This window comes from Nycticebus coucang, chromosome 16 (assembly GCF_027406575.1).
Source record: "Nycticebus coucang isolate mNycCou1 chromosome 16, mNycCou1.pri, whole genome shotgun sequence".
Lineage (NCBI taxonomy): Eukaryota > Metazoa > Chordata > Mammalia > Primates > Lorisidae > Nycticebus > Nycticebus coucang.
The window spans coordinates 74,635,377-74,661,582 of record NC_069795.1 but is presented as its reverse complement, the minus strand read 5'-3'; the positions used below and the strand labels follow the sequence as shown (position 1 = coordinate 74,661,582).

The following is a 26,206-nucleotide window of genomic DNA, read 5'->3' as shown; positions in this document are numbered from 1 at the left end:
ACCAGCCTACATGTTTGAAAGATGTAGAATGTTATCTCATTTTTGTTTTAGTAGTAATGTTAGGTTGATAGTTAGAATTCTGGCTCTCCTAGGGAAAAAAGACCAAATGGGTGCTCTGCCTTGGGGCTACATGGAACAATTGCCCCAACTGGGAAGAAGGACAAGAGTGGCCAGTTTTAGTGCTGCCCCCACCTTAATCCTATCCCCAGCAACTAACTGCCACTCTGGCTGGAAGGAGGAATGCCTCAGGGCCAGGTGGCTTAGGCCCCACAGGATTTGGAAAATGACTTAGAGCTAATTATCTTGTCGTTAACTGTCCATCACAGTGGTTCCATGGTAATGTCTGAACTGTGAGGACCAATCTAGACAGTATAAAAGAGAACCCCAGCCCGTTACAGAGCCTTTTCTTGACATGATAATGTGTCCTGTTCACTGTCAGTGATGAACATATCTTACTGTGTAAACCTTTCTCTTCCTCAGTGAACTTCGTTTCGCACTTGCTTTGCTTTTGCTGGGTCAGGTCATTCACAGCTATCATTTAATAAAAAACAAAAAAACATTATACTAAAAAAAAAAAAAAAAAGAACACACAGAGAACCAAGAGCACAGACAACTGCAGGGACATGTCAGTAAAATGAGCAAAAGGATGAGTATTTTCTCCACATACTTTACCATTACTTTTATTTTCTTGTTTGTGAGTAATTTGATCATGACAACCACGATGCTGGTTAGCCTTTCATGAAGTGAATATAAAAGGTTGAAAATGCCATCTGAGACCTGGCGTGGTGGCTCATGCCTATAATCCTAGCCCTCTGGGAGGCCAAGGTGGGTGGATTGCTTAAGTTCATGAGTTTGAGACCAGCCTAAGCAAAAGCAAGACCTTGTCTCTACTTTAAAAAAAAAAAAAGAAAATCTGAGGCAAGAGGATTTTTTGAGCCCGAGTTGGAAGTAGCTGTGAGCTGTGATACCACAGCACTCTACCCAGGGTGAAAGCTTGAGACTCTGTCTCAAAAGAAGAAAGAAAAAGAAAATGCCATATGAAAGTGGGAGAAAGGGAGAAAATATTTGCAATACATATATGAAGAACTCTTGCAACTTTTAAAAGAGAAGACAACCAACTCAATTTTTAAGTGGGCAATTTATCTGAACAAATACTTGATAAAAATAGAGATATGAGCAGCTAATAATATGAGCAGCTAATATGAAAAGATGCTCAACATCATTTGTCAGTAGGAAGTGCAAATTAAAACCAAAGTGAGGCTTTTGCAGACACTGTCGCTTCCTATAGGTGTCTGGTAGGAGCCATGGTCAATCCCATCTTCCATATCACAACTAACGGCGAGCCCTTGGGCTGCATCTCCTTCGAGCTGTTTGCAGACAAAGTGCCAAAAAGAGCAGAAAACTTTTGTGCTCTGAGAACTGGAGAAAAAGGATTTGGTTATAAGGGTTCCTGCTTTCCCAGAATTATTCCAGGGTTTATGTGCCAGGGTGTTACGAAGACCAACAATACCAAGTATTGGCAAGGATGGGGGGGCCCTAGAACTCATGTGCATGCACGGTCTGACACTTAAATTTGCAAACTTGCCAACGTGCTCTTACGTTGGCAGCACTGTACACACAAATCAGTACCCTTTCATAACCTTGGTATATCAGGGTCTTACAGCTGTGTTCATGTCAACACAGTGTGCTGGTGTCTTGCTGAGGGATATTCATTATTGCTGCTGCATGTTTTTAAGTGCTATTGGGAGAATGTTGGAGCTTGAATTAGAGCAATTGATAAACATTAATGTTTTTCTTAAACTTGGTAAGAGTGGAAGTGAAATCAGGGACATGTTAGTCCATGTGTATGGGGATAAGGCCAAGAAGAAAATGGCATAGTACAAATGGATTAAACGTTTTTCTAGGGGAGAGAAAGTGTCACTGATGAAGAGAGGTCAGGGTGGCCAGTAACAAGCAGAACTGACGAAAACATTGCAAACATTCATCCAATTGTGCGTCAGAATCTTTGGCTGACTGTGAGAAGCATAGCAAACCAAGTAAACATTGACAGAGAAACCGGAAAATCTTAGCTGAAAATCTTGGCATGAGGAAGGTGTGGCTCTTGCATCATGACAACGCACCAACTCACATGGTGCTATCTGTGAGGGAGTTTTTAGCTAATGATCAAGTAACTATCGGAAGGCGCTTTCTACTCACCTGATCTGCCCCTCCCCCCGTGACTTTTTTCTTTACCTGAAGATAAAGGAAATATTGAAAGGAAGACATTCGATGACATTCAGGACATCCAGAGTATTATGATGACAGCTCTGATGGCCATTTCAGAAAGAGGTCCAAAATTGTTTTAGAGGGTGGATTTGGTGCTGGTGTTGCTGCACAGCTTCTTGAGGAGAGTATGTTGAGGGTGGTTGTGGTGATATTTGGCAGTGAGCTATGTAGCACCTTTTCTAGAATGAGTTCTCGAACTTTATCAGACCTCGTATTGCTGATGAGAATTTTAAAATGCTACAACTTAGAAGAACGATTTGACAATTTATTAAAAAGTTAAAGATAGGCCTACCATATGATGCAAGCATTCCATTCAAGAGAAACGCACATGTCCACACCAAGATTTGAACATGCATATTTATAACACTTTTGTTTATAATAGTAAAAAACTAGAAACAATCTAAATGTCTAAATCAACAGATGACTGATAAACAAACATGGTGCAAGCAATGGAAAACTGTTCAGAAATAAGAGGAAACAAAATATTAAGACACAACATGAATGAATCTCAAAGTGATTCTGCTAAGTGAAAGAAAGAAGAACAAAAATGTGGGAAAGGAATTCTCATAATGCTGACAGGAGTGCAGCCATTTTAGAAATTCAGGTTGGAAGATGGCAATCGCCTCCCCAGATTCCTGGAGTGCCTCAAAGCCAGAGTTCTTGGAAACACCCTGCCCGTAATCCTGACCTAAGGATTAACCCATAATCCTAATCACACTAGGGTAGAGGCCAGACGGTAGTCCAGACTCACTGCCCCATTCTAGCTGTGCTGATGAGGCTAATGAAAGCCTTTTGCAACTGTATGGCAGCTGAGCTGACACCTGCTCAGTCTCCATTCTCCTTTTCCCCTCTATTAAAGTCTTTCCTTGTCCCTAGACTGGCTTCCTCTCCTTTCTTATGGACCCTCATGGTGTCACAGATCACAACAACCTCAAACGCTTGGGCTTAAGCAATTCTCTTGCCTCAGCCTCCTAAGTAGCTGGGACTACAGGTGCCCACCACAACGCCCTGCTATTTTTTGGTTGTAGTTGTCATCGTTGTTTGGTGGGCCCGGGCTGGATTCGAACCTACTAGCTCCAGGATTTATGGCTGGCAACCTAGCCGCTGAGCTACAGGCACGGAGCCAGCTTCAGAAAAATATTTAAATGAGCCTCTCAGCTATCTAAGAACAAACACCCTATCCTACATATATATATATATATATATATATATATATAGATAGAATCTCACTTTGTCACCCTAGGTAGAGTGCCCTTGCGTCATAGCTCACAGCAACCTTCTCTCTAGGGCTCAAGCAATCTTCCTGCCTCAGTGTCCCAAGTACCTGGGACTACAGACACCCTCCACAATGCTAATTTTTTCCATTTTTAGTAGAGATGGAGTCTCACTCTTCCTCAAGCTGGTCTCCAACTCCTGAGCTCAAGTAATCATACCACCTTGGCCTCCTAGAGTGCTAGGATTACAGCTGTGAGCCACCGCACCTGGCCCCCAATCCTATTCTTGAATGGAGATTTTTAGGACAATAAGAAGTTAATTTGATGGGTAATAATATTTTAAAAATTTGGTTTTCAATAAGGTCAGAGTTAAAACTTAAGCCATAAATTACAAGGTGTTATTGATTTTATTCCTTTGCATGGGCCTGGAGACGGGGAGTGTTGGAGCCTGGTCTTTAAGGAGGAAAGACTGGTTTAAGAAGACTCTAACAGCTGATTCCTGAAACATGGGGAGAGCAACAAGAGGGTAAGTAAGGGAACTGAAAGGTGGGGGGCACGGCCAATGACAACCAGGAGAACAGAGACCAGATGGTCTGCTTTATGTCTGCCCCTTTCCTGTGCTATATTTTCTATCCCCCTTACCTATCCCCCATATGTCCTCAGTAAAGCAAGGCTAAAGGCCATCATTTGATGTTAACAATATTTGAGGGCATTATTGGGGGCCTGTGTCCAGGTAGAGTGATGTGTGGACAGGCATAGAAGCTTAAAGAGGTGATTATGAAGTTGCTAGAAGTGACCATCAGAGAGGCCCAGAGTGGTGGTCCACAGTATAAGGTGACAAAGTTAAGCAACAGCATGGGGAAACTGCTTAGGGATCCTTAGAACTGCAGCTGGAGGAAACTGGGTTTCCTGCCCTCAACGGGGGGAGGGGTGGGGGTGGGGGTGGGGGAGTGGGGGAGGGGGAGGGGTAGACCACACACTCTGTTATTGAATGTTCAAAGAAACAATGACCTAGGGCGGCACCTGTGGCTCAAAGGGGTAGAGCACCGACCCCATATGCCAGAGATGGTGGGTTCAAACTCAGCCCCAGCCAAAAAAAGAAAAGAAAAAAGAAACAATGACCTAAAAGGTGGTAGCTTGGGGATGTTTGGGATATCAAAAGATTAACCAAACTTACCCACCACAGATCTTGCAAGGATATTTGGAATGCCCTAGGTTATTGGGTTTTGGACTCAAAATCCAAAATAATCTGTAAAGCAACCTCTTCTACTTGAAAGCTGGGGAGAGGCCCACATGACCACATTCTAACTACTAATTGCCTTTGGCTGACGTCAGTTAATGACTGGACTTTGCACCTGAAAGACAGTTAAAACTAAGGGTAGTTGGGGAGAGAACTCATTTCCTCCTTGGATTATCCAGCAAGAACAGCTAAAATGGAAGCCTTCACTCATCTCACTCTTCTCGCACTCCTTTTTGTCAACTTGGGTAAGGATCAACTTTAATTTCAATTATTCTAATCATATTTGGTGTCTTTAATATAGAATCAGCAGGCTCACGGTCACCAATCTCACAACCCGACCCATAGACCATTTTATAAATGAAGTTTCCTCTACCGCTCAGCTCAAAGACATGGGTATTTTAAGTCTGCAGTGGGGAAGACAGGGAAGTAGCAAAAGAGGTCTATGGAGCAAGACTTTGGGCCAGAGAAGAACTTAGTGAGGCTTGGCAGGGTGGCTCACATCTCTGATCCCAGTGCTTTGGGAGGCCAAGGCAGGATGATTGCTAGAGGGCAGCCTGGGCTATGTTGTGAAACCCCGTCTCTATAAAAAATAAGAAATATAGACTGGGCGTGGTGGCTCACGTCTATAATCCTAGCATTCTGGGAGGCTGAGGCAGGTGGATTGCCTGAGCTCACACTTTCAAACCAGCCTGAGCAAGAGTGAGATCCCCGTCTCTAAAAATAGCCGGGTGTTGTGGCAGGTGCCTATAGTCCCAACTACTTGAGGCTGAGACAAGAGAATCACTTGAGCCCAAGAGTTTGAGGTTGCTCTGAACTGTAATTCCAGGGCACTCTACGAGGACAACAAGTAAGACTCTGTCTCAAAAAAAAAAAAAAAAAAAATATTTGCTGGGCCTGGCGGCATACCCCTATAATCCCAGCTACTATAGAAGCTGAAGCAGATGGATCTCTTGAGCCCAGGGGTTTGCAGCTGTGGTGAGCTATCATGATGCCATTGCAGTCCCGCCTGGGCAACAGAACGAGACCCTGCCTCTAAAAAAAATCTTAGTAGGTTCCCAGGGCCCAGGACCCAGTGCCATGATCATCAGAGAGGCAGCCACAGGAAAAACTCTTCTTGTTCAAATGTGCTTAAACTTAAGGGTACTAGATCAAAAAGGAATCATTGTAATGTTGATTGGACTTTAGACATGTGCTCCCGGGGTTTTGAGATAGGAAGGGTTAGCGTGGGCTGAGTGTGGGTGAGGTCATCTGTGATCTGAGGGGTGAGGGTTAATGAATTGGAAGCTAGAAGCTTCTTGTAGAGAGGAGTCAAGTATTTGATAAGGCAGAAGTGTAAAGAGAAATTGAACCCATTTTAGAAAACTGGAATGAGCAGCATCAGGGTTTGATTTTTTTTTTTTTTTTTTTTTTTTTTGTGGTTTTTGGCCGGGGCTAGGTTTGAACCCACCACCTCCGGCACATGGGACCGGTGCCCTACTCCTTGAGCCACAGGCGCCGCCCAGGATTTGATATTTTTTTAATTAATTAATTAATTTATTTATTTTGAGACAGAGTCTCACTATGTCACTGTTGATAGAGTGCGGTGGCATCACAGCTCACAGCAACCTCAAACTGAGCTTAAGCAATTCTCTTTCTTCAGCCTTCCAAGTAGCTGGAACTACAGGTGCCCACCACAACACTTGGCTATTTTTTGGTTGTAGTTGTCATTGTTGTTTGGCAGGCCTAGGTTGGGTTTGAACCCTCCAGCTCCAGTAGGTGTGGCTGGTGCCCTAGCCACTGAGCTATAGGCACCGAGCTGATATTTTTTATTTTGTTAGAGACAGGGTCTCATGTCATAATCCAGGCTAGAGTATCATAGGTCATTGCAGTGTCAAACTCCTGAGCTCAAACAATCCTCCTGCACTAGTCATCTTAATCATTACCAATTTGACCAAACAAAAATTTTGGAAGAAGTTTAATAAACACTTCATAAGGTATTTTTTTTTTGTGTGTGTGGTTTTTGGCCGGGGCTGGGTTTGAACCCGCCACCTCCAGCATATGGGACCGGCGCCCTACTCCTTGAGCCACAGGCGCTGTATCATTCTTTCCATTAGACTCCACCCAACCTTTCCCTCCATCTCTCAAGAAAGAAATCACCACATATGGTGACCTGGATGGAGTTGGAACACATTCTTCTCAGTAAAGAATCTCAAGAATGGGGGGAGGGGAAGTATCCAATGTACTCAGTATTATTATGAAACCAAATATATGCAAACTTACACACTCATATGAATGATAAAATACGAATATAGTCTAGCAAGGGGGAGTGGAGAAGAGTGAATGGCGGGGAAGGAGGAAGGCGATTGGTGAGAGGAGGGAGGACATTTGGTGGGATCTCACCTCACGTGCACAATGCAAGGGTGTATTTCAAAATAACTAAGGGTAAGGGCGGCACCTGTGGCTCAAAGGAGTAGGGCGCCAGCCCCATATGCCAGAGGTGGCGAGTTCAAACCCAGCCCTGGACAAAAATAAAAAATCAAAACTGTTCAAAATAACTAAGGGTAAATTTTAAATGTCTTACCACAAAAAATAAATGAGGGGATGGATATGTTAATCAGTTTGATTTAAGCATTCCACGTTGTATATCAAATCATCACATTGTACCCATAAATGTATGCAGTTAGGATTTTGATCAAAAATTTAATTAAAAAAAAAGAGAAAATGGGGGCAGTGAAAGTCCACGACTGGGTGGTGACAGCGCCACCTTGTGGGACTTTAATTGTCCTGCCAAAGGACCACTATCCCAGGAATATCAACCCAGGTGATTCTGCAACAACAGGCATGAAAGACATCACTTGTTGGTACTCATCTTAATAAATATTGAGTCTTTTTTTTTTTTTTTTGAGACAGAGTGTCAAGCTGTAGCCCTGGGGAGAGTGCCATAGCGTCATAGTTCACAGCAACCTCCAACACGGACTCAAGTGATCCTCTTGCCTCAGTTTTTCCATTTTTTAGTAGAGACAGGGTCTCGCTTTTGCTCAGGCCGGTCTTGAACTGTGAGCTCAGGCAATCTACCTGCCTCAGCCTCTCAGAGTGCTAGGATTTCAGGCATGAGCCACTGCGCCTGGCTTGAGTCTTTATTGTGTTTTTCGATCACATTTTTAATGTTTTTTTTGGAGACAGAGCCTCAAGCTGTCACCCTGGGTAGAGTGCTGTGGCTTCACAGCTCACAGCAACCTCCAACTCACGCAATTCTCCTGCCTCAGCCTCTCAAGTAGCTGGGACTACACACGCCCGCCACAACGCCCGGCTATTTTTTGGTTGCAGCTGTCATTGTTGTTTGGCAGGCCCAGGCTGGATTCGAACCCACCAGCTCATGTGGCTGGCACCTTAGCTGCTTGAGCCACAGACGCCAAGTCTGTATATTTAATTTTAAATTGTATTTATTGTGGGTTTTTTGCTCAGATGTAGTCATATACAGTATTTTCATTTTTAATGTAGGTATATATTAATATATTAAGTTTTACAGAAAAGAATGAGTATTAAGTAATATTAACTGCTATTATTTATTCAAGTGCTATCTTCTGAAACTTAGTTTTTTTGTTCCTTCAGCCGCCAGCCAAAACAGCACAAATGTCTCTTCAACCATAGAAACTGTGACCAATACCAACGCAGCTGTTGAAAATAGTTCCCCTGCAGCTTCCATCACCATGATGAGTACATATTCTTCTGCTACAGGTGCCCCCTCTGCTCCATCCGCAAGTGGCACAGCCAACCCCTCTCTAACTCTTCCACCCCGTCCTGCAGAAAGTGAGTCAACCACAAATGCAAACCCATTAGTCACAGTCGATATGACCACCGCTGTATCTCCAAATGACATGTCAGGCGGAACTCTCCCTTCCCTAACAACACAAGGTAACAGTGAAATGTTCCCTACCACAAAAAGTGATTCCTCAGTGATTATTTCCACGAAACCGCTACCACAAGTGACTTCTAACAACGCTTCATCGGAGAACAGCACCTCAAATCCTGGTACCACAGGTAAGAGCGATCCTTCCTAGTCTCCTCACTTTGAGGAAAGAACATAACATTATGGGGGTGGTAAGTGAGTATGTTCTGGTGGGGTAGGAAAGTGGGTATAAAGAGGCCAAATGGATGGAAATGGTGGGCATAAAATCTGAGTCGCAAAGGCTAGGCGTGATAAATAGACACTCTGAGATCACTCTTAGTCACATTCAATTCTCCTTTCCTTTCCACCCTTCCTTCCTAAGTTATTTGACAAATAAGGAATGCAGGAACTTAATATGAACTTGGACTTGGGGGAAGCTGCCTCTACAGCTTCTCTCTTCCCAGGGGATTTCTGGAAATAAGTTTCAGCTTCTCTGAGAAGACCAGATCCAAACAAGCACTAACTCTCTGGCCCCAGTAGTCTAGCTTTTGGTCTACCTAAGGAAAAACTCAGTTCTACCCTGAAGTTAAGATAGTGACTGATCACAATCTGGGATTTGTTGAGCCTAAGAGATAAAAAGCCAAACAATGGCAGTGCTCAAACAGTCCAGGCGTGGCCACTACCATTATCCAAAGGACAGATGGGTGGGGGATACTGTCTAGGAGATGACAATTGATCTTGAGCAGAAATTACTGAAACGAAACCAGTTGCTTCATTTCCCCAGGTTTCTTCTAGAACAGGGGTCAGCAAACTTTATCAGTAAAGGCCCTCAGGGTCTCTGTTGCAGCTCCTGCACTCTGCTATTTTAACACAAAAGCAGCTGTAGTCAATACATAAATGAATGAACCTGGCTATGTTTCAATAAAACTTTATTTATACCAAAACATGAAGGTTGGCCAGACATGACTCACGAACCACAGCTTGTCAGCCCCTGGTCTAGAAGAATCTTCAAACTTTAGAGGCTGTGAGCCTAGATAAACCTGTCACTCTCAGATGAGGAAACTGAAACCCAGCAAGAGCAATGACTTGCCCAAGGTCAAAGAGCAAGCTGATGTCTCCGCGTGCTTACATCTGTCAGCTTCTGCCATGTTCCTGGATAGATCTAAGAAACAGATGGGTAAGCAAATAGGGTCCAGAGTCTGTACCAAAGACCCAGTGCCCCAGTCTTCTTTCGTGTTTGGAGGGGCCACCCTGAAGGTGGGTTCAAATGGAACACAGCACAGTCAACTCTACTGGAATCAGGAAAGGAAGATTTTCTAAGCCATTTCTGTTTCCTTGGACACTGTTTGGAGTCAGGCAGTCCTCCTGTGCTCTGGCCCTCCCATTAAGTAATCACGGGGCATGAGGCAAATCATTTCTCTCTTGGCTTCAACTTATTCATCTGTAACAAGGTGCGACTGAACCAAATAGCCACCAAAATCCCTTCTGACTGTAACATTCTGTGACTTAATCAATTCTTGGCTACAAAACAAATCAACAAGGCCGTCCTTCATTGCTAAAGAGAAAGCATACCCAGAGTTATTTGCCTGGCATCTCTAGAGAGGAACTAAATTTGATTTTCTACCCAAGATTTTCCAAATCATCCTTGCAATGCAGTTCTTTTTTTTTTAAAAAGCTATTTACTTTACTGGGTGGCGCCTGTGGCTCAGTGAGTAGGGCGCCGGCCCCATATGCCGAGGGTGGCGGGTTCAGGCCCAGCCCCGGCCAAACTGCAATAAAAAAAAAAAAAAAAAAAATAGCCGGGCGTTGTGGCGGGCGCCTGTAGTCCCAGCTTCTCGGGAGGCTGAGGCAAGAGAATCGCGTAAGCCCAGGAGTTAGAGGTTGCTGTGAGCCGTGTGATGCCACGGCACTCTACCAGAGGGCGGTACAGTGAGACTCTGTCTCTACAAAAAAAAAAAAAAAAAAAAAAAAAAAAAAAAAAAAAGCTATTTACTTTACTTAGCAGACTGGTTCACACCATGTCAGAGGGGTGACCCTTCTTGTTTTGCTTTTGGGTTTGTTGTTGTTGTTGTTTGTGTGTGCGTGTTTTGTTACTGTTAAGACAGACTCTTGCTCTGTCACCCAGGCTGGAGTGCAGTGGCAAGATCGTAGCTCTCTGCAGCCTTGAACTCCTGGGCTCAAGTGCTCCTCCTGCCTCAGCCTCCTGAGCAGCTGCGATTACTGGCAGCCGCCACCATACCCGGCTCATTTTTCTTTTCTTTTTAAAGATGAGGTCTTACTACATTGCCCAGGCTTGTCTTGAAATTCTGACTTAGCTCCAGAATTTCAGCGACACACTCCCTAAGGACAGAGGAAAGCAGGCATTGACTTCTAGCTCTTCTAAGAGTGTGCTCTGGAGTAACACAGCCAAGGAATAGAAAGTACCCCCAGGGGAGGCATGAAGATCGAAAAATAGATTTCGGGCAGCGCCTATGGCTCCGTCGGTAAGGTGCTGGCCCCATATACCGAGGGTGGCGGGTTCAAGCCCCGCCCCGGCTGAACTGCAACCAAAAAATAGCCGGGCGTTGTGGCGGGCGCCTGTAGTCCCAGCTACTCGGGAGGCTGAGGCAAGAGAATCGCTTACGCCCAGGAGTTGGAGGTTGCTGTGAGCTGTGTGAGGCCACGGCACTCTACCGAGAGCCATAAAGTAAGACTCTGTCTCTACAAAAAAAAAGAAAAATAGATTTCTGGGTGTTATCTGTTGTCATCTCTGTGGCTTTCTAATCTCTTTTCACTCCATCTAAGGTCCGAGGCGTCCTTGCCAACACAATCCCTGCACAGTAGGTTCCGCATGTGTTGAGCTTCATGACACGCACGTCTGCCTGTGTTTAGAAGGGTATTACTATCACTCTTCTGCCTGTGTGAAAGGTGAGTTGTAAGGGATGAGCCATGGAAGAGCTTTCTTTGTACTTCATACCAAAAGTGGAATAGAAAACAGAAAATGATGGCACAAAAATTCCATAATGCTGCAAGTAGAAGAAAATGTGGAGGCAGCAAAGTAAAGCATTATTATCTGGGGACACTGCGACAGAATAAGGTGTCAGCTTGCCTAAGATTACACCGCCAGCCAGGCCTGGGAGCCCGGGCTTCTGACTTTGGTTCAGTTCTGTCATGGGATCTACTTCTTCCATAATAGCAAACCCCACTGCCACAGACACAGAGCCTCTCCTCTCTAAAAATGGACTGCAGGAGCACACTGATACACCCTTGGCATAATACTTTTTCTTTTTTTTTTTTTGCAGTTTTTTTTTTTTGGCAGGGCTGGGTTTGAACCCGCAACCTCTGCATATGGGGCCGGCGCCCTACTCCTTTGAGCCACAGGCACCGCCCGGCCTAATACTTTTTGATTAGATCACGTGGGAGCAATGAAGGTCTGAGACCTGTTATTTATTTTTTCTATTTTATGAATGAGAAAGACCCCCACCCCCATGCCCAAGCAGATCGATTTTATAGGAAACAAATGTATTGCCCGCAGGGGTTAGGGATATACAAACCCCCCCCCAAGTATTCCTATTTTTAGCACTAATAACCTCATTTCTGGGGATCTATTTTAACTAAATGACCCTAAATCTAGAAAAAAAGGTTTATGGGGTCAGGAGAGGTGGCTCACGCCTATAATCCTAGCACTCTGGGAGGCTGAGGTGGAAGGATTGTTTGAACTCAGGAGTTCGAGACCAGCCTGAGCAAGAGCAAGACCCCATATCCACTACAAATAGAAAAACTAGCCAGGAGTTGTTGAGCATCTGTAGTCCCAGCTACTTGGGAGGCTGAGGCAAGAGGATCACTTGAGCCCAAGAGTTTAGGTTGCTGTGAGCTATAACACCATGGACCTCTACCTAGGGTGACAAAGTGAGACTCTGTCTCAAAAAAAAAAAAGGAAAAGAAAAGAAAAATGTTTTGCACATAAAGGTGTTCATTGCAACCTTTTCCTTTTAAGAATTAAAAGTGTTAAGTCCAACAACATAAAATGACTACATCAATAAAGGACATGTATACTTTATAGAATATTATGCAGCCCTTAAAAATGATGGTTATAGCCAGGCATGGAGGCACATGCCTATAGTCCCAGCTACTTCAAGAGGCTTGTTTGAACTCAAGAATAAGTTCAGTGATGTGTGCAACTCTATGATTGCACCTGTAAATTGCCACTGCATTCCAGCTTGTCTGACATAGCAAGAACTCTAAAAACAAAAAAAAATATGGTTATAAACACTAGGCAGTAATTTGGGGAAATGCCTATTATGCCATAATAAGTAAAAAAAGGAAACATGGCATAAAATTGGAATTATAATGATGTGAATGAAAGAAATATACCAAAATGAAAATGGTTATGCTGGGTTGGGAGGATTATTGGTGATATTTTTCACATTTCCAGACTTCCTATAATGTCATCATATAATGTTGAGAATTCTAGAAATTAATCTGCTTTCAAACAAACTGGAAATGACCCTCTTTACATTAAGAAATATTCTATTTGACTTTCAGGAAAGATATTCCCTGGGGAGATTAAAGTAAAATTATCAGAAACATCTGGCTTAGAAGACAAAACTTCCATAGCCTATCAAGACTTGTATGCTGAACTTATTAACTTAGTAAGTATTTTCCAGCTTTTCTTTCTGTATTCTTTGTTCTAACCCTGAGTTGCCGAGTGTAGAGCTGGTCTTCAGGTGGTACCCATTGGTATAGTTGTACCGGTTATCCAAATAGTGAAATGCACCCTTATTGGTTGTTAAGGTGCCCTGATTTTCAGCTGTCCATTTGCCAGCTGACAGGCCTGTGTTTCTAAATGGAATCTCTGGATGCTGGATGGTTTGCAGAAATGCCAGCTATCCTAAATATTTAAAAGATTATAAAGGAATCTGGAAATATTCTGGTTATCAGGCTAAATAGGGCATCAAATTTATTTGAATTTGACTAGAATTAAAGAGACATTTTTCTGGGGTGGTGCCTATGGCTCACTGGGTTGGGTGTGGCCCCATGTACTGAGAGTGGCGGGTTCAAACCTGGCCCTGGCCAAACTGCAACAAAAAAATAGCCAGGCGTTGTGGTGGACACCTGTGATCTCAGCTACTGGGAGGCTGAGGCAAGAGAATTGCTTAAACCCAGGAGTTGGAGGTTGCTGTGAGCTGTGATGCCACAGCACTCTACTGAGGGCGATAAGGTGAGACTCTGTCTCTACAAAAAAAAAAAAGAGAGACATTTCTCTTTAATTTAAATTCATGAATTTAATTTAAATTAATTTTAAAAATGTAACTGGTTGCCATGGTCTTTTAAAATGTGGGGTCCCAATGGAGGGAAAAAGAATAAAAAGTCAGAAATTATGAAAAGGTGGCACCAACCCAGCTCAACATTCTTATCTAATAAATGTGGAGATTGAGGCCCCCAAAGAGGAGGACACCTATCCAAAGCCATAATCTTATCTTTGACATTTCATTCATTCAGTCATTCCACCAGTGCTCGCTGAGTATTTCCCGAGGATTGCTTGGTGCTAAGTGATATTCGGTGGAGTTGGGGGAATGGGATAGGGGAAGCTATGTCATAAGAATGAGAAAACCCTGTTCTTGGCATCAAAGAACTTATACTGTAATTGGGACCCCCCCAACCCACCTCCACCTCACCCTTGCCAGAGGTCACTCTCCAGTCAGGGGTCCTCAAACTGCGGCCTGCGGGCCACATGAGGCGGGTGATTGTATTTGTTCCTGTTTTGCTTTTTTACTTCAAAATAAGATATGTGCAGTGTGCATAGGAATTTGTTCATAGTTTTTTTTTGTTTTTTTTTTTTATCTATAGTCCGGCCCTCCAACGGTCTGAGGGACAGTGAAATGGCCCTCTGTTGAAAAAGTTTGAGGACCTCTGATAGACCGTAGCTCAGTGGTTAGGGTGCCAACTGCATGCACCCGGGCTGGTGAGTTCAAACCTGGCCCGGGCCTGCTAAACAAACAAACAGAGAAAATAGCTGGGCATGTGGCAGGCATCTGTAGTCCCAGCTATTAGGGAGACTGAGGCAAGAGTATTGCTTGAGCCCAAGAGTTTGAGGTTGCTGTGAGCTATGATGCCACAGCACTCTACCAAGGGCGACATAGTGAAACTCTTGTCTCAATAAAAAAAAAAAAGAAAGAAAATCTAGAGCAGTGGTTCTCCACCTTCCTAATGCCGCAGCCCTTTAATACAGTTCCCACTATATTGAGACCAGCGACCCACAGGTTGAGAACTGCTGATCTAGAGGGTCTCTGTTTCTGGAACACAACCCCAGCCTAATAACACCCACCTTGCCGGGGAGCCTTCTCACCTACCAAGCCAGGGATCATATATTCCATCTTGCTTCTATACACTATAGCCCTGTGCGGTGAAAATTACCGCTATCTCAAGTTTTTGTTGAGAAAGATGAGATTCAAAGAAGTTAACTTTTGCAAAAGCTGACAAATGGAAACATTCAACTTTCTGTATTTTCCCCAATTTAACCTGCTCCCTTCTGAGCCACGCAGCCCCTGGACACAAGTGTGTGCTGTTCCTTCTTCCGCCCTCTGCCCTGGCACTGCCTATTGAAATGCTTCAAGGCCCATCTCCTTTACAAAGCCCTCTCTGGATCTCTGCAACTGGAAGAGCATTTCTTTGAGCTTCTGTGGTAGCTCATGACTTTCTATGACATTTCTGTCACCTTCATGGTGATCACAGGCCTGGGTGTGCCCATCTCTGTAATGTCTAAGTCCCTTAGAATCATACCTGGGTAAGGTAGGCAATTAAATAAATGCTCAAGGCACACAGTAGGTACGACTAAAGAGAACGCCGATCTTAAGATGAACTCAATAAATTAATCACCTTTTTTTTTGCCGTTTTTGGCCAGGGCTGGGCTCGAACCCGCCACCTCCGGCATATGGGGCCGGCGCCCTACTCCTTTGAGCCACAGGCACCACCCAATCACCTTATTTTTAAGAATATAATTGATTTGGCAGAGTGTTTTAGATTTCCATCTTTTTTGGATAATTCTTCTTATATCAGACTCTTAACTATTTTGTAGCAAGATTACTGGAAGGTGTTAGCATGTTAAGAATAAATAATTTGTTGTGAAGAACCATGTACATTTATATAAATGAGTTTAGAAATTTGTTAATATCTGGATAGAGTATCGCTTTTTAAAAAAATTGTTTTAACTTGTTAAATCTGTTCTCCTCCACAGTTTAGGAATATATTTGGCGCATTGTATGGGCAGACTATAATTCTTAATGTAAGGTAAGTTTGCTATGGACCAGGGGGGTGCTTTGGGGGCAAATGTGCCTACCTTCTGGTTGTTCCTTGAGTTCCCCATGTAACACTAGCGGTCCTTCATGGCAAGTCACAAGTGAAGAAGAGGTGGTCACTCTAAGCACCACAGCGAGGACTGTGTGCCTTGGCCTTGTCTCTGACATCACAACAACTCTGGCCTGGATGGGCAGGGGGTGGCCTGGGGAAGGCAAGATGCTGTCTGTGGTCAGCTACCTGGGAACTTGTACACATGGGCATCACCTGGACTAGCATGTTTGGTTTGATCCCTTAGCTACAAACCACATCTAATTTTCCTGGAAGGTGCATTCCAGAAGGCCAGGAGGGGATTGAATGGTTCACAGTTATCTTTTCCTTCCTATGGAGGGAGTGAAGGGGACAAGAACACCCAAATCACGCACCTGGCCACTGAAGGGCCCGTGGTGAACTCTTTCTTTAGTAAGAACAAGCATTTGTCAAGCATTTCAATGTGTGATGGTAAGTGCTGGGCGCTATTGAGGGACATACAGAGGCAGAAGATTCTCAGAAGTTAGAAATTCCATTTCAGCCTTCTCTGGAGCACATTAATACACAGGTACAGAGGCTGAGGCAAGAAAGCTCTAAGATGAATGGACTTGTGCAGAAAAAGTAGCCCTGAGGGATTATTTTGTGTTGTAGTTTTACTGTTATAAGCTATGTCAAATCCTTTGTGGACTAAGATAAAGAATTTATACGTATGTGTGTCAAAAACATATATTTTATATGTGTGAAAATTTTAACACATACATAAAACTTATACATATACATATACATATATATATAAACTTATGTAAAAACTTATATACTAGGAGCACTTGAATACTAGGCGCTTGAATCCTGGCCTGGCACTTTCTTGCTATGTGATCAGACAGGTGATCCAACAACTTCTCTGAGCCTTTGTTACCTCATCTGCTTCATTGGGATAATCTGATCCATTTCTCTGGAACTTTTGAGGAATAACTGAGATGAGGTTTGGAAGGTTCCCTGTACATAGTGCCTGGTATATAGTTGATTTCAGCATCAATCTGTTCCCTTTCCAGAAGGAAAGACCCTGCATTGTGAGGAAGAGCTGTTCTCATAATGTCATGAGAGTGATATCCCCCAAATGGTGGCATTGCTCCTGTTCTTAGGGAGTTACTAAAAGAGAGTCCAGGGTGTTTAGATGTAAACCTTTATCTGTGAGCTTAGAGTCAGGAAGGGGACAATTTTAGGGCCAATGGACCTGGTTCTCACCTAAGAAGGAATTTCTTAGGCACCAGCCCAATTTCATCTCTCTCCTCTGAATCCCCAAAGTCTTGACCTATTGTAAAAATGCTGGAATTGAAAGGATCCTCAGAATTTCTCTCTTCTGACCTCTCTTTGGACAGAGGAGGAAACTCAGAGATGCTATGCTTGGTCTTGGGCCACAAACGACAGTGGCAGGCTTGGCTCTAGACTGGCCTCATGTCTTAACTCCAAGTCTACCCTCTGGTCGTTCATACGCAAGTGCACAGTAGCTCCACTGTTTCCTTTAGCTGTTTCGCAGGTGTCAGGCCTTGCCTCTGGAATCAGAGTATGAGCTGGTAGGTTCCTCGAATGAATGCATTATGGATGGATGGCATTTTCTTTCCTAGTCCCAGTGCAAAATGATGCCATAGATTTCAACCAATATAGAATAATTTGCACTAAGTACCCCTTTCCCAGTGTCCTATACATTCCACACCCCCAGTCCTGTCATGAATGAATTATAGTAGAAAATTTTAAGTTAAAATTCTGACACCTATTTCACTTTCTTGGACTCGTTTTTGAGGTGATTGCTTCTAAAGATAGAATTTGGTTCGTGTTTTGGATTTTCTTAATTGTGCTGAGGACCCAACATAGCCGTAAACATTTCCTAAATAGATTAGTTCTGTTTTCAGGCTTCTGTATATATTCAAAAGTCAAAATGGAGTACAGAAAAAAAATTGGACAACAAAAGTGTATTCTTAAAAACATAGTCACAAATCAGCCTAGCTCACAGCAACCTCAATCAAACTCCTGGGCTTGAGCAATCCTCCTGCCTCAGCCTCCCAAGTAGCTGAGACTACAGGCACCCAACACAACACCTGGTGATTTTTTCTATTTTTAGTAAAGATGGGGTCTTGCTCTTGCTCAGGCTGGTCTTGAACTCCTGAGTTCAAGGGAGGATCCCACCTCGGCCTCCCAGATTGCTAGGATTGTAGATATGAGCCACTGTGCCCCGCCTAGAGAAATTTTTTAAAGTCCTTTTTTCCTCTGTCTCAGTGGTTGTATCACCTGATTCCTTTTGGACAATGAAATCATTAGACTTGGCATACTTAGGACTCTAAAGGATAGTGCTGATTAGAGAGGGAGAGAGACTGACAATGTCTTCGTGGTAGCAGGCACTAGCACCTGATGATCTCATTTCATATCATAAGCCCATGTTTCCCACAGCCGCACCTCTTTTTGCTTCAGTCCTCCCCTGGGTGTTTTTATGTCCAGGCCTGATCATGAACCCACTTTGAAGCTGCTTGCTTGATTCCTGCCCGTCCTGGGAATGGCCCAAGCTCTCTATTTTTGGTTACGGTTCTCTCCAAGCACAGGGAGGAACACAAAGTCTGGGATTTAACAATTAAGTAGGAGACTTAATCTTGTTGTCCTACAGAAAAGTGACAACTTCATACTTCAGACATTACTTTTCTGCTTCTGGTTAGCTCCTAAAATTCCCTAAGTGACCTCCAATAAGACATTATCTTCACCATAGATTTTCTCTGAACACACATTGAAGAGAGATTTGTGGGCCTTTAAATTGTCACTTTTTTTTTTTTGAGACAGAGGCTCAACCTGTTACCCTGTAGAGTGCTGTTCCATCACAGCTCACAGCAACCTCCAACTCCTGGGTTCAAATGATTCTTCTTCCTCTGCCTCCCAAGTAGCTGGGACGACAGGCGCACGTTACAATGCCCGGCCATTTTTTCACTGCAGCCGTCATTGTTGTTTGGCGGGCCTGGGCTGGATTCGAACCCGCCAGCTCAGGTGTATGTGGCTGGAGCCACAGGCGCCCAGCCAAATTGTCACCTTTTTGTAGCCCAAGGCTTCTATAAGAGAAGACCAGACAGGGGGTCAGGATGGGGGTAGGAGACTTGGGGAGTTTAGGATGTTATATGTTTGTTGACCATTCAGTTCAACCCATCAAGTGACTGATTGATTTCATTTTTAGCACATCTCCTTCCCAGTCAGCAAGATCTGAAATGCGTGCTGGTGACAAGGCTGTTACCGTAAGGATAGTAAACATTTTGTCACAAAATGCGAATGAAACTGAGGAGAGTGTGTCCACAATGATTCAAAATGCAATTAATGGCTCAAGCAACTTTTCGAATTATGTTCGTAAGTATTAAATAACTTTTTTCAAAATTTACCTGAGACGTACCTCCCTTTTGGTAAACCTTTCCGTTAAATGTGGGAAGGGGGCAAGAATTGTGTAAGTGACTTGGCAGATGTCTCCAAATTTCCTTTTAACTAATCCATTCTTCCTCCCTTTCCTCTCTCACTTGCCTTCTACTCCTTTCTAACCATCTCCCGAGTCATCAAATGGACTTTTGTTCTTCTCTTGGAGGGTATAAATGACCAGAACAGATCATTGCTGGACAGGGAAAGATAAAGAAACGAAAACCGAGAGGGCTTTACACTAACTTACAGCTTTCCAAATGATTATAGGAAGTCTCACCTATTCTATTTCCCCCTGTAGGCTGATACACAGGCCCACAGTGCAGCTGTAACAATTTGCGTCTGCTGTATTACAAACCACCCCAAGACAGTGCCCTACAACAACCACCATTGGTTTATTCCAACCCCATAATTCTATCCTATTAGAATTTGGGCTTGACTCAGCTGGACAGTCTGCCGATATAGGCCAGGCTTGGCTGATTTCTGCCGGGCTCACTAGTTGCTGGGTCTGATCCAAGATGGCTCAGCTGGATGGTTTGTTTCTGTCCCACAGGGTCTCTCGTCATTCAGTAGGCCAGTTCCAAAGGGGTGTCAAGAGCAGCAATTATTTCTCAAATCTGTTACATCACATTTACAACTGTCCTAATGGCTGAAGCAATTCACAAGCACAGTGTGGAAGGCCCCTACCAAAGGGCACGGTACAGAAAGGTGTAAATAAGTTGATCCAGTCACCATTGTCATCCACCACAGCAGTCATGAGAAATTCCTCACCTCAGAAGTGACCTGTCAGGCCAGCCCCTGGCAGAGGTGAGGTGCAGCCGGTTGCCCAATCCAGAGTCCTGCACTGAGCCATGGTTTAGTCAACATTTTTGCAATATTGGACGCTAGCATCATTCCCTTCTCGACATGCCTTTCTCCCTGAGCCCCCACTCACTGTTCTCCTCATCCCCTTCCCGCCTCCTTCATCCTGCTTTTTGTTCCTTCTAAGACTCCTTTTTTTCTTTCAGATTTTTGGGTGTCTCAGTGATTTTTTTTAGGACCTGGCACATAAATACTCCGGAACAAAACATTTAAAATTCTATCAGAAAATATGGGGGCTCCTCTGTATCTTCTTCTTGGGCTTCAATCACCTATTAGCAATGTCCTTTCTCCTCTTTTCCATCTAAGTATAATTTCCTAGCAGAAGAGATGACAGAAAAAAATAGTTGGGGAGCCATTCTGTTTTTGTCACGTCCCCTGTCAATATCACACCAACTAGGCCTGGGCTTTCCGTCAGCCCTTCATAGCATGGAAAATATACACATAGTCACACACACAGACACAGCACTCTGTTCTTTGGCCAACTTTTTATTTGAAGCGTTTGTTTTCTGTTGTTATTTTGGATTTCATTTGTGTCAAGCCTGAGCTCATTTAGGACACTAGACTTTCTCTGATATACTTTATATATTTCATCTTGGATTATGTGAGTCTTTCCACGTTTTGTTTATTTCTCTCATCTGAGTGCTTTTCGTGTGAACTACACTGTTCCTGGCCCTTCCCCTACATTTTTGCAGCCGTACAGTTAGAAGTGCATTTTCAGAGCTTCTCATTTTTTGAGCTAGTTTCATCACCAGCTTCTCATGCCATGGAATTACACCTTTTCCTTTCTAAACCTTTCAACATTTATTCTCTTAAAGTCTACAGCATGCATCATCTGTGTTTTCTGCTTCTTTTCCCGGCTGTCACTTGGTCCCTGTCTCCTATGGTCCCTGTCTCCTTTTTCCTACTAATCAATTTCTCTCCGGGGTCAGAATTTGGTCCAGAGTAGCAATTTATGGAATCGTAAATCAGAAACTCTGTGGCCTGGACCTTGCCACACACTCTGCTTTAAGTTAGATGAAACTTGGGGCAAGTGTGAAGAAGTTGAGGGTCTCCTCCAGCATGGGCACTGACCACTCAGAGTGGCTGCCTGCTGGAAACAGCTAATGCATTTGGCTGCACAGGGTGGCTCACACCTGTAATCCTAGCAATCTGGGAGACTGAGATGGTAAATCACTTGAGCTCAGGAGTTTGAAACTAGCCTGAGAAGAAGTGAGACCCCCCCCCCAACCCATCTCTACTAAAAATAGAAAAATTAGCCAGGCATTGTGGTGGGTGCCTATAGTGCCAGCTACTTGAGAAGCTGGGGCAGGAGGATAGTTTGAACCCGGAGTCTGGGGTTACCGTGAGCTGGGCTGATGCCATAGCACTCTAGCCTAGGGCAACAGAGTGAGACTTTGTCTCAAAAACAAACTAGCACATTCTTCAAGATAAAGTTGGGGGCCCCGGGTGGCGCCTGTGGCTCAGTGAGTAGGGCGCCGGCCCCATATACTGAGGGTGGTGGGTTCAAACCCAGCCCCGGCTGAACTGCAACCAAAAAATAGCTGGGTGTTGTGGCAGGCACCTGTAATCCCAGCTGCTCGGGAGGCTGAGGCGGGAGAATTGCGGAAGCCCAAGAGCTAGAGGTTGCTGTGAGTCCTGTGACATCATGGCACTCTACTGAAGGTGGTAAAGTGAGACTCTGTCTCTACAAAAAAAAAAAAAAAAAGTTGGGGGCCCCGCTGGTACAATTCTCTCACTTTGTATCTCCTTAGTAATTGCCTTGGCTACAGACCTTGGCATACTTGGAGGCCAAACGGCCTCAGCTCTGAAAATTACATTATAGACAGTCCCTTTCACCATCGTCCTCCATGCTAGGACCAGGTACGCACTCTTAGATGTGTTAGCAAAAAAACACATGGTGCCAGCTAGCAATAGCCAAGAACACAAACCACCCAGCAAATGAAAGTGAGAGAGGAAACCCTTTTTCCTGTTCTCCAGTTTCACATCCAGCAACAAAGATGAATTCTCTTGTCTGTGTTAAAAGGTGTGGAATCTCTTGCTGTAGGCTCTTAATTGGAGGCATTTTCAAATGGCAGTTGATGGACGACAGGTAGTTATAGTTTGGGATGTTTAGTAGAAAGTGGCCATATACTTCACCTGCTCCTGGTCTCTCCCTAAGCTAGCCTCACTTTCATCTTTTTAACTTGAATGCCTTCCAACGCACTTCTCAACAAACATTCTTTTTTTTTTTTTTGTAGAGACAGAGTCTCACTTTATGGCCCTCTGTAGAGTGCCGTGGTCTCACACAGGTCACAGCAACCTCCAACTCCTGGGCTTAAGTGATTCTTTTGCCTCAGCCTCCCGAGCAGCTGGGACTACAGGCACCCGCCACAACGCCCAGCTATTTTTTGGTTGCAGTTTGGAGGGGGCCGGGCTTGAACCCACCACCCTGGGTATATGGGGCTGGTGCCCCACCAACTGAGCCACAGGTGCCGCCCTCAACAAACATTCTTAAAGATTGCTTTCTCATGCCATGCTCCTGATCAGAGATACCAATGGATTCTCCAGCTTGCAGGACAAAATTCAACTTCTTTTTTGGCTGGGGCTGGGTTTGAACTCGCCACCTCTGGCATATGGGACCAGCACCCTAGTCCTTTGCACCACAGGCACCACCCAACTTCTTTTTTTTTAATTAATTTATTTTTATTATTAAATCATAGCTGTGTACATTAATGTGATCATGGGGCTCCATACACTGGTTTTATAGACCGTTTGACACATTTTCGTCACACTGGTTAACATTCAAACCCTGCTCTACATATGAATGAAAGAAAGGGTGAGGATTTGTTGAGGATGCTGTAGCTCATTTACATTAGCTCACTCAAGTCTCACAACCATCATGTGAAACAAGAATTATCTGTGTTATTTTATAAATGGAGGGAGCTTGGAGCCACTAAAAATTTGAATGAATGAACAGAGAGGCAACGCCTTTTTTCTCCCTCAACACGCTGCCTCTTCCCTACCTGTCACAACTGCCACATTTGACGCTAGTCTTTGCTTTTCTTCATGCCTTATTTGCTCTCTACTTTGAAGACTTTGTCCTTTTACGATTTGTTCAAATCTCCTCTCCATTTTAAGACTTCACTCAATTGCACTTCCTCCATGATGTTCTATTTAGCTACTTGAGCCCCGGAATTACCATCGTATTTAATGTCTGGGCTATAAAGCCTGGTGCTGAATTGTGAGTTGTTTGGTGTGACCTTCTTCTATGGGTCCAAGCACATAACTTTATAAAGACGGGGCCCAAAAGTTATATATCTATTGTGCCCCAGAGTTAGGTGCAAAAGAGATTTTGAACTTGAATATAATTGTACTTCATTAGGCTGAATTAATTTGAACTGAACAGTACGTATATAAGGAAAAAAGGATTGGGGAGGTGGATTTCAAAACTCAGATTTTCATTTAAATCCTAAAATTTATTAAAAGGAGAAGCACAACAACAATAAAATGGGGTGCTTTGTCGATATTGTTTTGCTGAACATATTTTTTTTAATTATTTGCGCTTTCCAGTGCAAAATCGGTGTGATTATTACGGTTGCAATCCGGCTGATGATGCCTGTGACAATGGTTTAGCCTGTGAGTGCAAAAGCAATTGGGAAAGACCTAATCCCCAGGCTGCTGCCTGTGTTGGTAAGTGTTCCCCTTGCTTCTTAATTCTTCACAACTCTTATTTTCTCTTTTTGCTTTTGCAAAATGCAAACTTTACTGCCTGAATTTCAACATGCTTTCCAGAGCCTGAGTGATGTGAATTTTGGCTTTAGATTCATGGGCCAGCATTGGGACCTTCCCTAGGAGCTAGTGAAGCAGCCCCAGTGTGGCTTCACAGGGGGCGTGCCACGTGCCAGGCCAATGACACCCCACTGTACCTAGAAAAAGAAATGTGAAAGAAATTGAATTCTGTCATGCGTCCCTTTGGGGTTGAAGAGGTCTTTGTTGACAAAGAAATCACTCTGTTTTGAAGCCTCCAGTCCAAAGTGTCCTGCTGACTGCAGTGGCGAGCACAGGCAGTGCTTGATAAAGGAGGGTGGGGCCCCTACGTGCGCCTGCGAGCCCGGCTACCAGGAAAACCATGGGAAGTGTCAAAAGTAAGAGAAATCACTCCGTTTTTGTCTTGCATAGCTGGAGCTAGGCAGAAAGGACAGAGTTTGCAGCACACGTCCAGGTTACAGTCAGGAGTTTGGTAAGTGGCAGAGGCTGAAGGCACCGGCATCGCCACTCTCATCGTCACCATAGTTCTCGTGAGTTCTTCGTAGGAACCACATTAGGCGATCCCTGGCCCACAGCGACACTGTCAGGAACGTGCTTGTTCCGCATTTTCAGGTGAAGAAACTGAAACTCAATGTCAATATCACGCTCCAGCGTGCAGGGCAGCTAATAAATGGCAGAGTCATGTGGCATCGCAGCCTGAGAGAGCCCCACACCCCTTGGGTTCGGCTTCACCTGCCTGGCTGTATCTTCCTGAGCTCCGAGGATAGATGGTGTGCAATCAGTAACAAAGCAGCCCACGTAGGATTGTATACCCTGGTCAACCTTCCAGAGCTCCATGGAAGGTGTTCTCCTGGAAAAATGGAAGATAGGGGAAAGACGAGAAGGAACAAGGGAGGACAGGATGAAAGGAAGAGGGAAAAGAAGAAATGGAGATTGGGGTGGGAACTCTGGCCCGTTCCCCACAGGGGCTCGTTAACATGGTTTCCTATCGCTCGCTGTATTTTAGGTGTCCGTTTGGCTACAGTGGACTTGACTGCGAAGACCGTGAGTATAAAGTCTTGCTCTCATAAACAAGTTATTAAACATTCGAGAAATGTATATTGACCACATTCAAAATCTGGTCCCAGACCTGTAATCCTAGCAGTCTGGGAGGCAGGGAAAGGTGGTTTGCCTGAGCTCACAAGTTTGAGATTAGCCTAAGCCAGAGCTAGATCTCATCTCTAAAAATAGCCAGACGAGGCAGCGCCTGTGGCTCAAGGAGTAGGGCGCCAATCCCATATGCCGGAGGTGGCGGGTTCAAACCCAGCCCCGGCCAAAAACCACAAAAAAAAAAAAAAAAAAAAATAGCCGAACGTTGTGGTGGGCACCTGTAGTCCCAGCTACTTGGGAGGCAGGAGAATCCCTTGAGCCCCAGAATTTGGTTACTGTGAGCTATGACGCCATGGCACTCTACCAAGCGTGACAAAGTAAGACTCTGTCTCAAAAAAAGAAAAAATCCTGTCCAGTCCCCCAGTCTCCGGCTTCCTTCACAAAGAGAGAGAGGTGATCCACTTGGAGTTGTTTTCTGGGCCCTGCCACCCCCCACAAACACTTAGTTACAGGCTGTGGCACCTTTGCTGTAGAGAATGCTGGGACTCAGCCCAAGGAGTCGGCTGCTGCCTGTGGATTTGCTCCACACCAGAGGAGCCATTCTAGTACCATCCTGATTTCCTACCTTAGCTTAAATATGAATTATCTGCTACTAGAAAGGAGAAAAAACCAACACGTTTAAAAAAATTGTTAGTTGTGGGAAAGCAAAGCCAGAAACCAGACATGTAAATACTGACATTGGTTGATCTCAGAGCTATTTACTGATTTTGGATGCTACAAATTCAGTTGTTTCATTTCCTCCCATGCCCCACTTCCACCACTTCAAGACAATACTAACTTTAACTTTTACATTATTTTATGTTTTTAAATTTACATAATGAACTAAATAAAGGTTACTGATCCAAGTCAAAGGATATACTAAGGTCAGCCTTCCCCTGGCCACTAAGACAGTGATAAGAGATGCTTTCCATTTCTACTGTATTTTGTTGCAAGGAAGGATTTGCTAAGTTATTTCTTTCTTCTGGGCTTTGAGTTGTCACACCTATAAAATGAGAGGTTTGAGCCAGATGAACTTTGAGCTCCCTCCCAGACTGAACAGTCTGTGGCCCAATGAATCCAGGCTGGAGGTGGCATATGTGGGAGTCACATGGTAGGAAGAAAGAAAAAGGTTGAGAGCAG

General features: G+C 44.2%; 1 protein-coding gene across 1 annotated transcript in view; it reads left to right on the top strand.

Moving 5' to 3' along the window:
* Positions 1-4,818: 4,818 nt before the first annotated feature.
* Positions 4,819-26,206, top strand: part of MUC13 (mucin 13, cell surface associated) — a 28,289-nt gene continuing 6,901 nt past the window's right edge. The window contains exons 1-9 of the mRNA XM_053564410.1: positions 4,819-4,964; positions 8,311-8,739; positions 11,372-11,494; positions 13,112-13,218; positions 15,804-15,856; positions 19,104-19,270; positions 23,741-23,860; positions 24,192-24,315; positions 24,945-24,982. Of these exons, the coding sequence (XP_053420385.1) occupies positions 4,913-4,964; positions 8,311-8,739; positions 11,372-11,494; positions 13,112-13,218; positions 15,804-15,856; positions 19,104-19,270; positions 23,741-23,860; positions 24,192-24,315; positions 24,945-24,982 (1,213 nt within the window). The 5' untranslated portion in view covers positions 4,819-4,912. The remainder of the gene's footprint in view (positions 4,965-8,310; positions 8,740-11,371; positions 11,495-13,111; positions 13,219-15,803; positions 15,857-19,103; positions 19,271-23,740; positions 23,861-24,191; positions 24,316-24,944; positions 24,983-26,206) is intronic.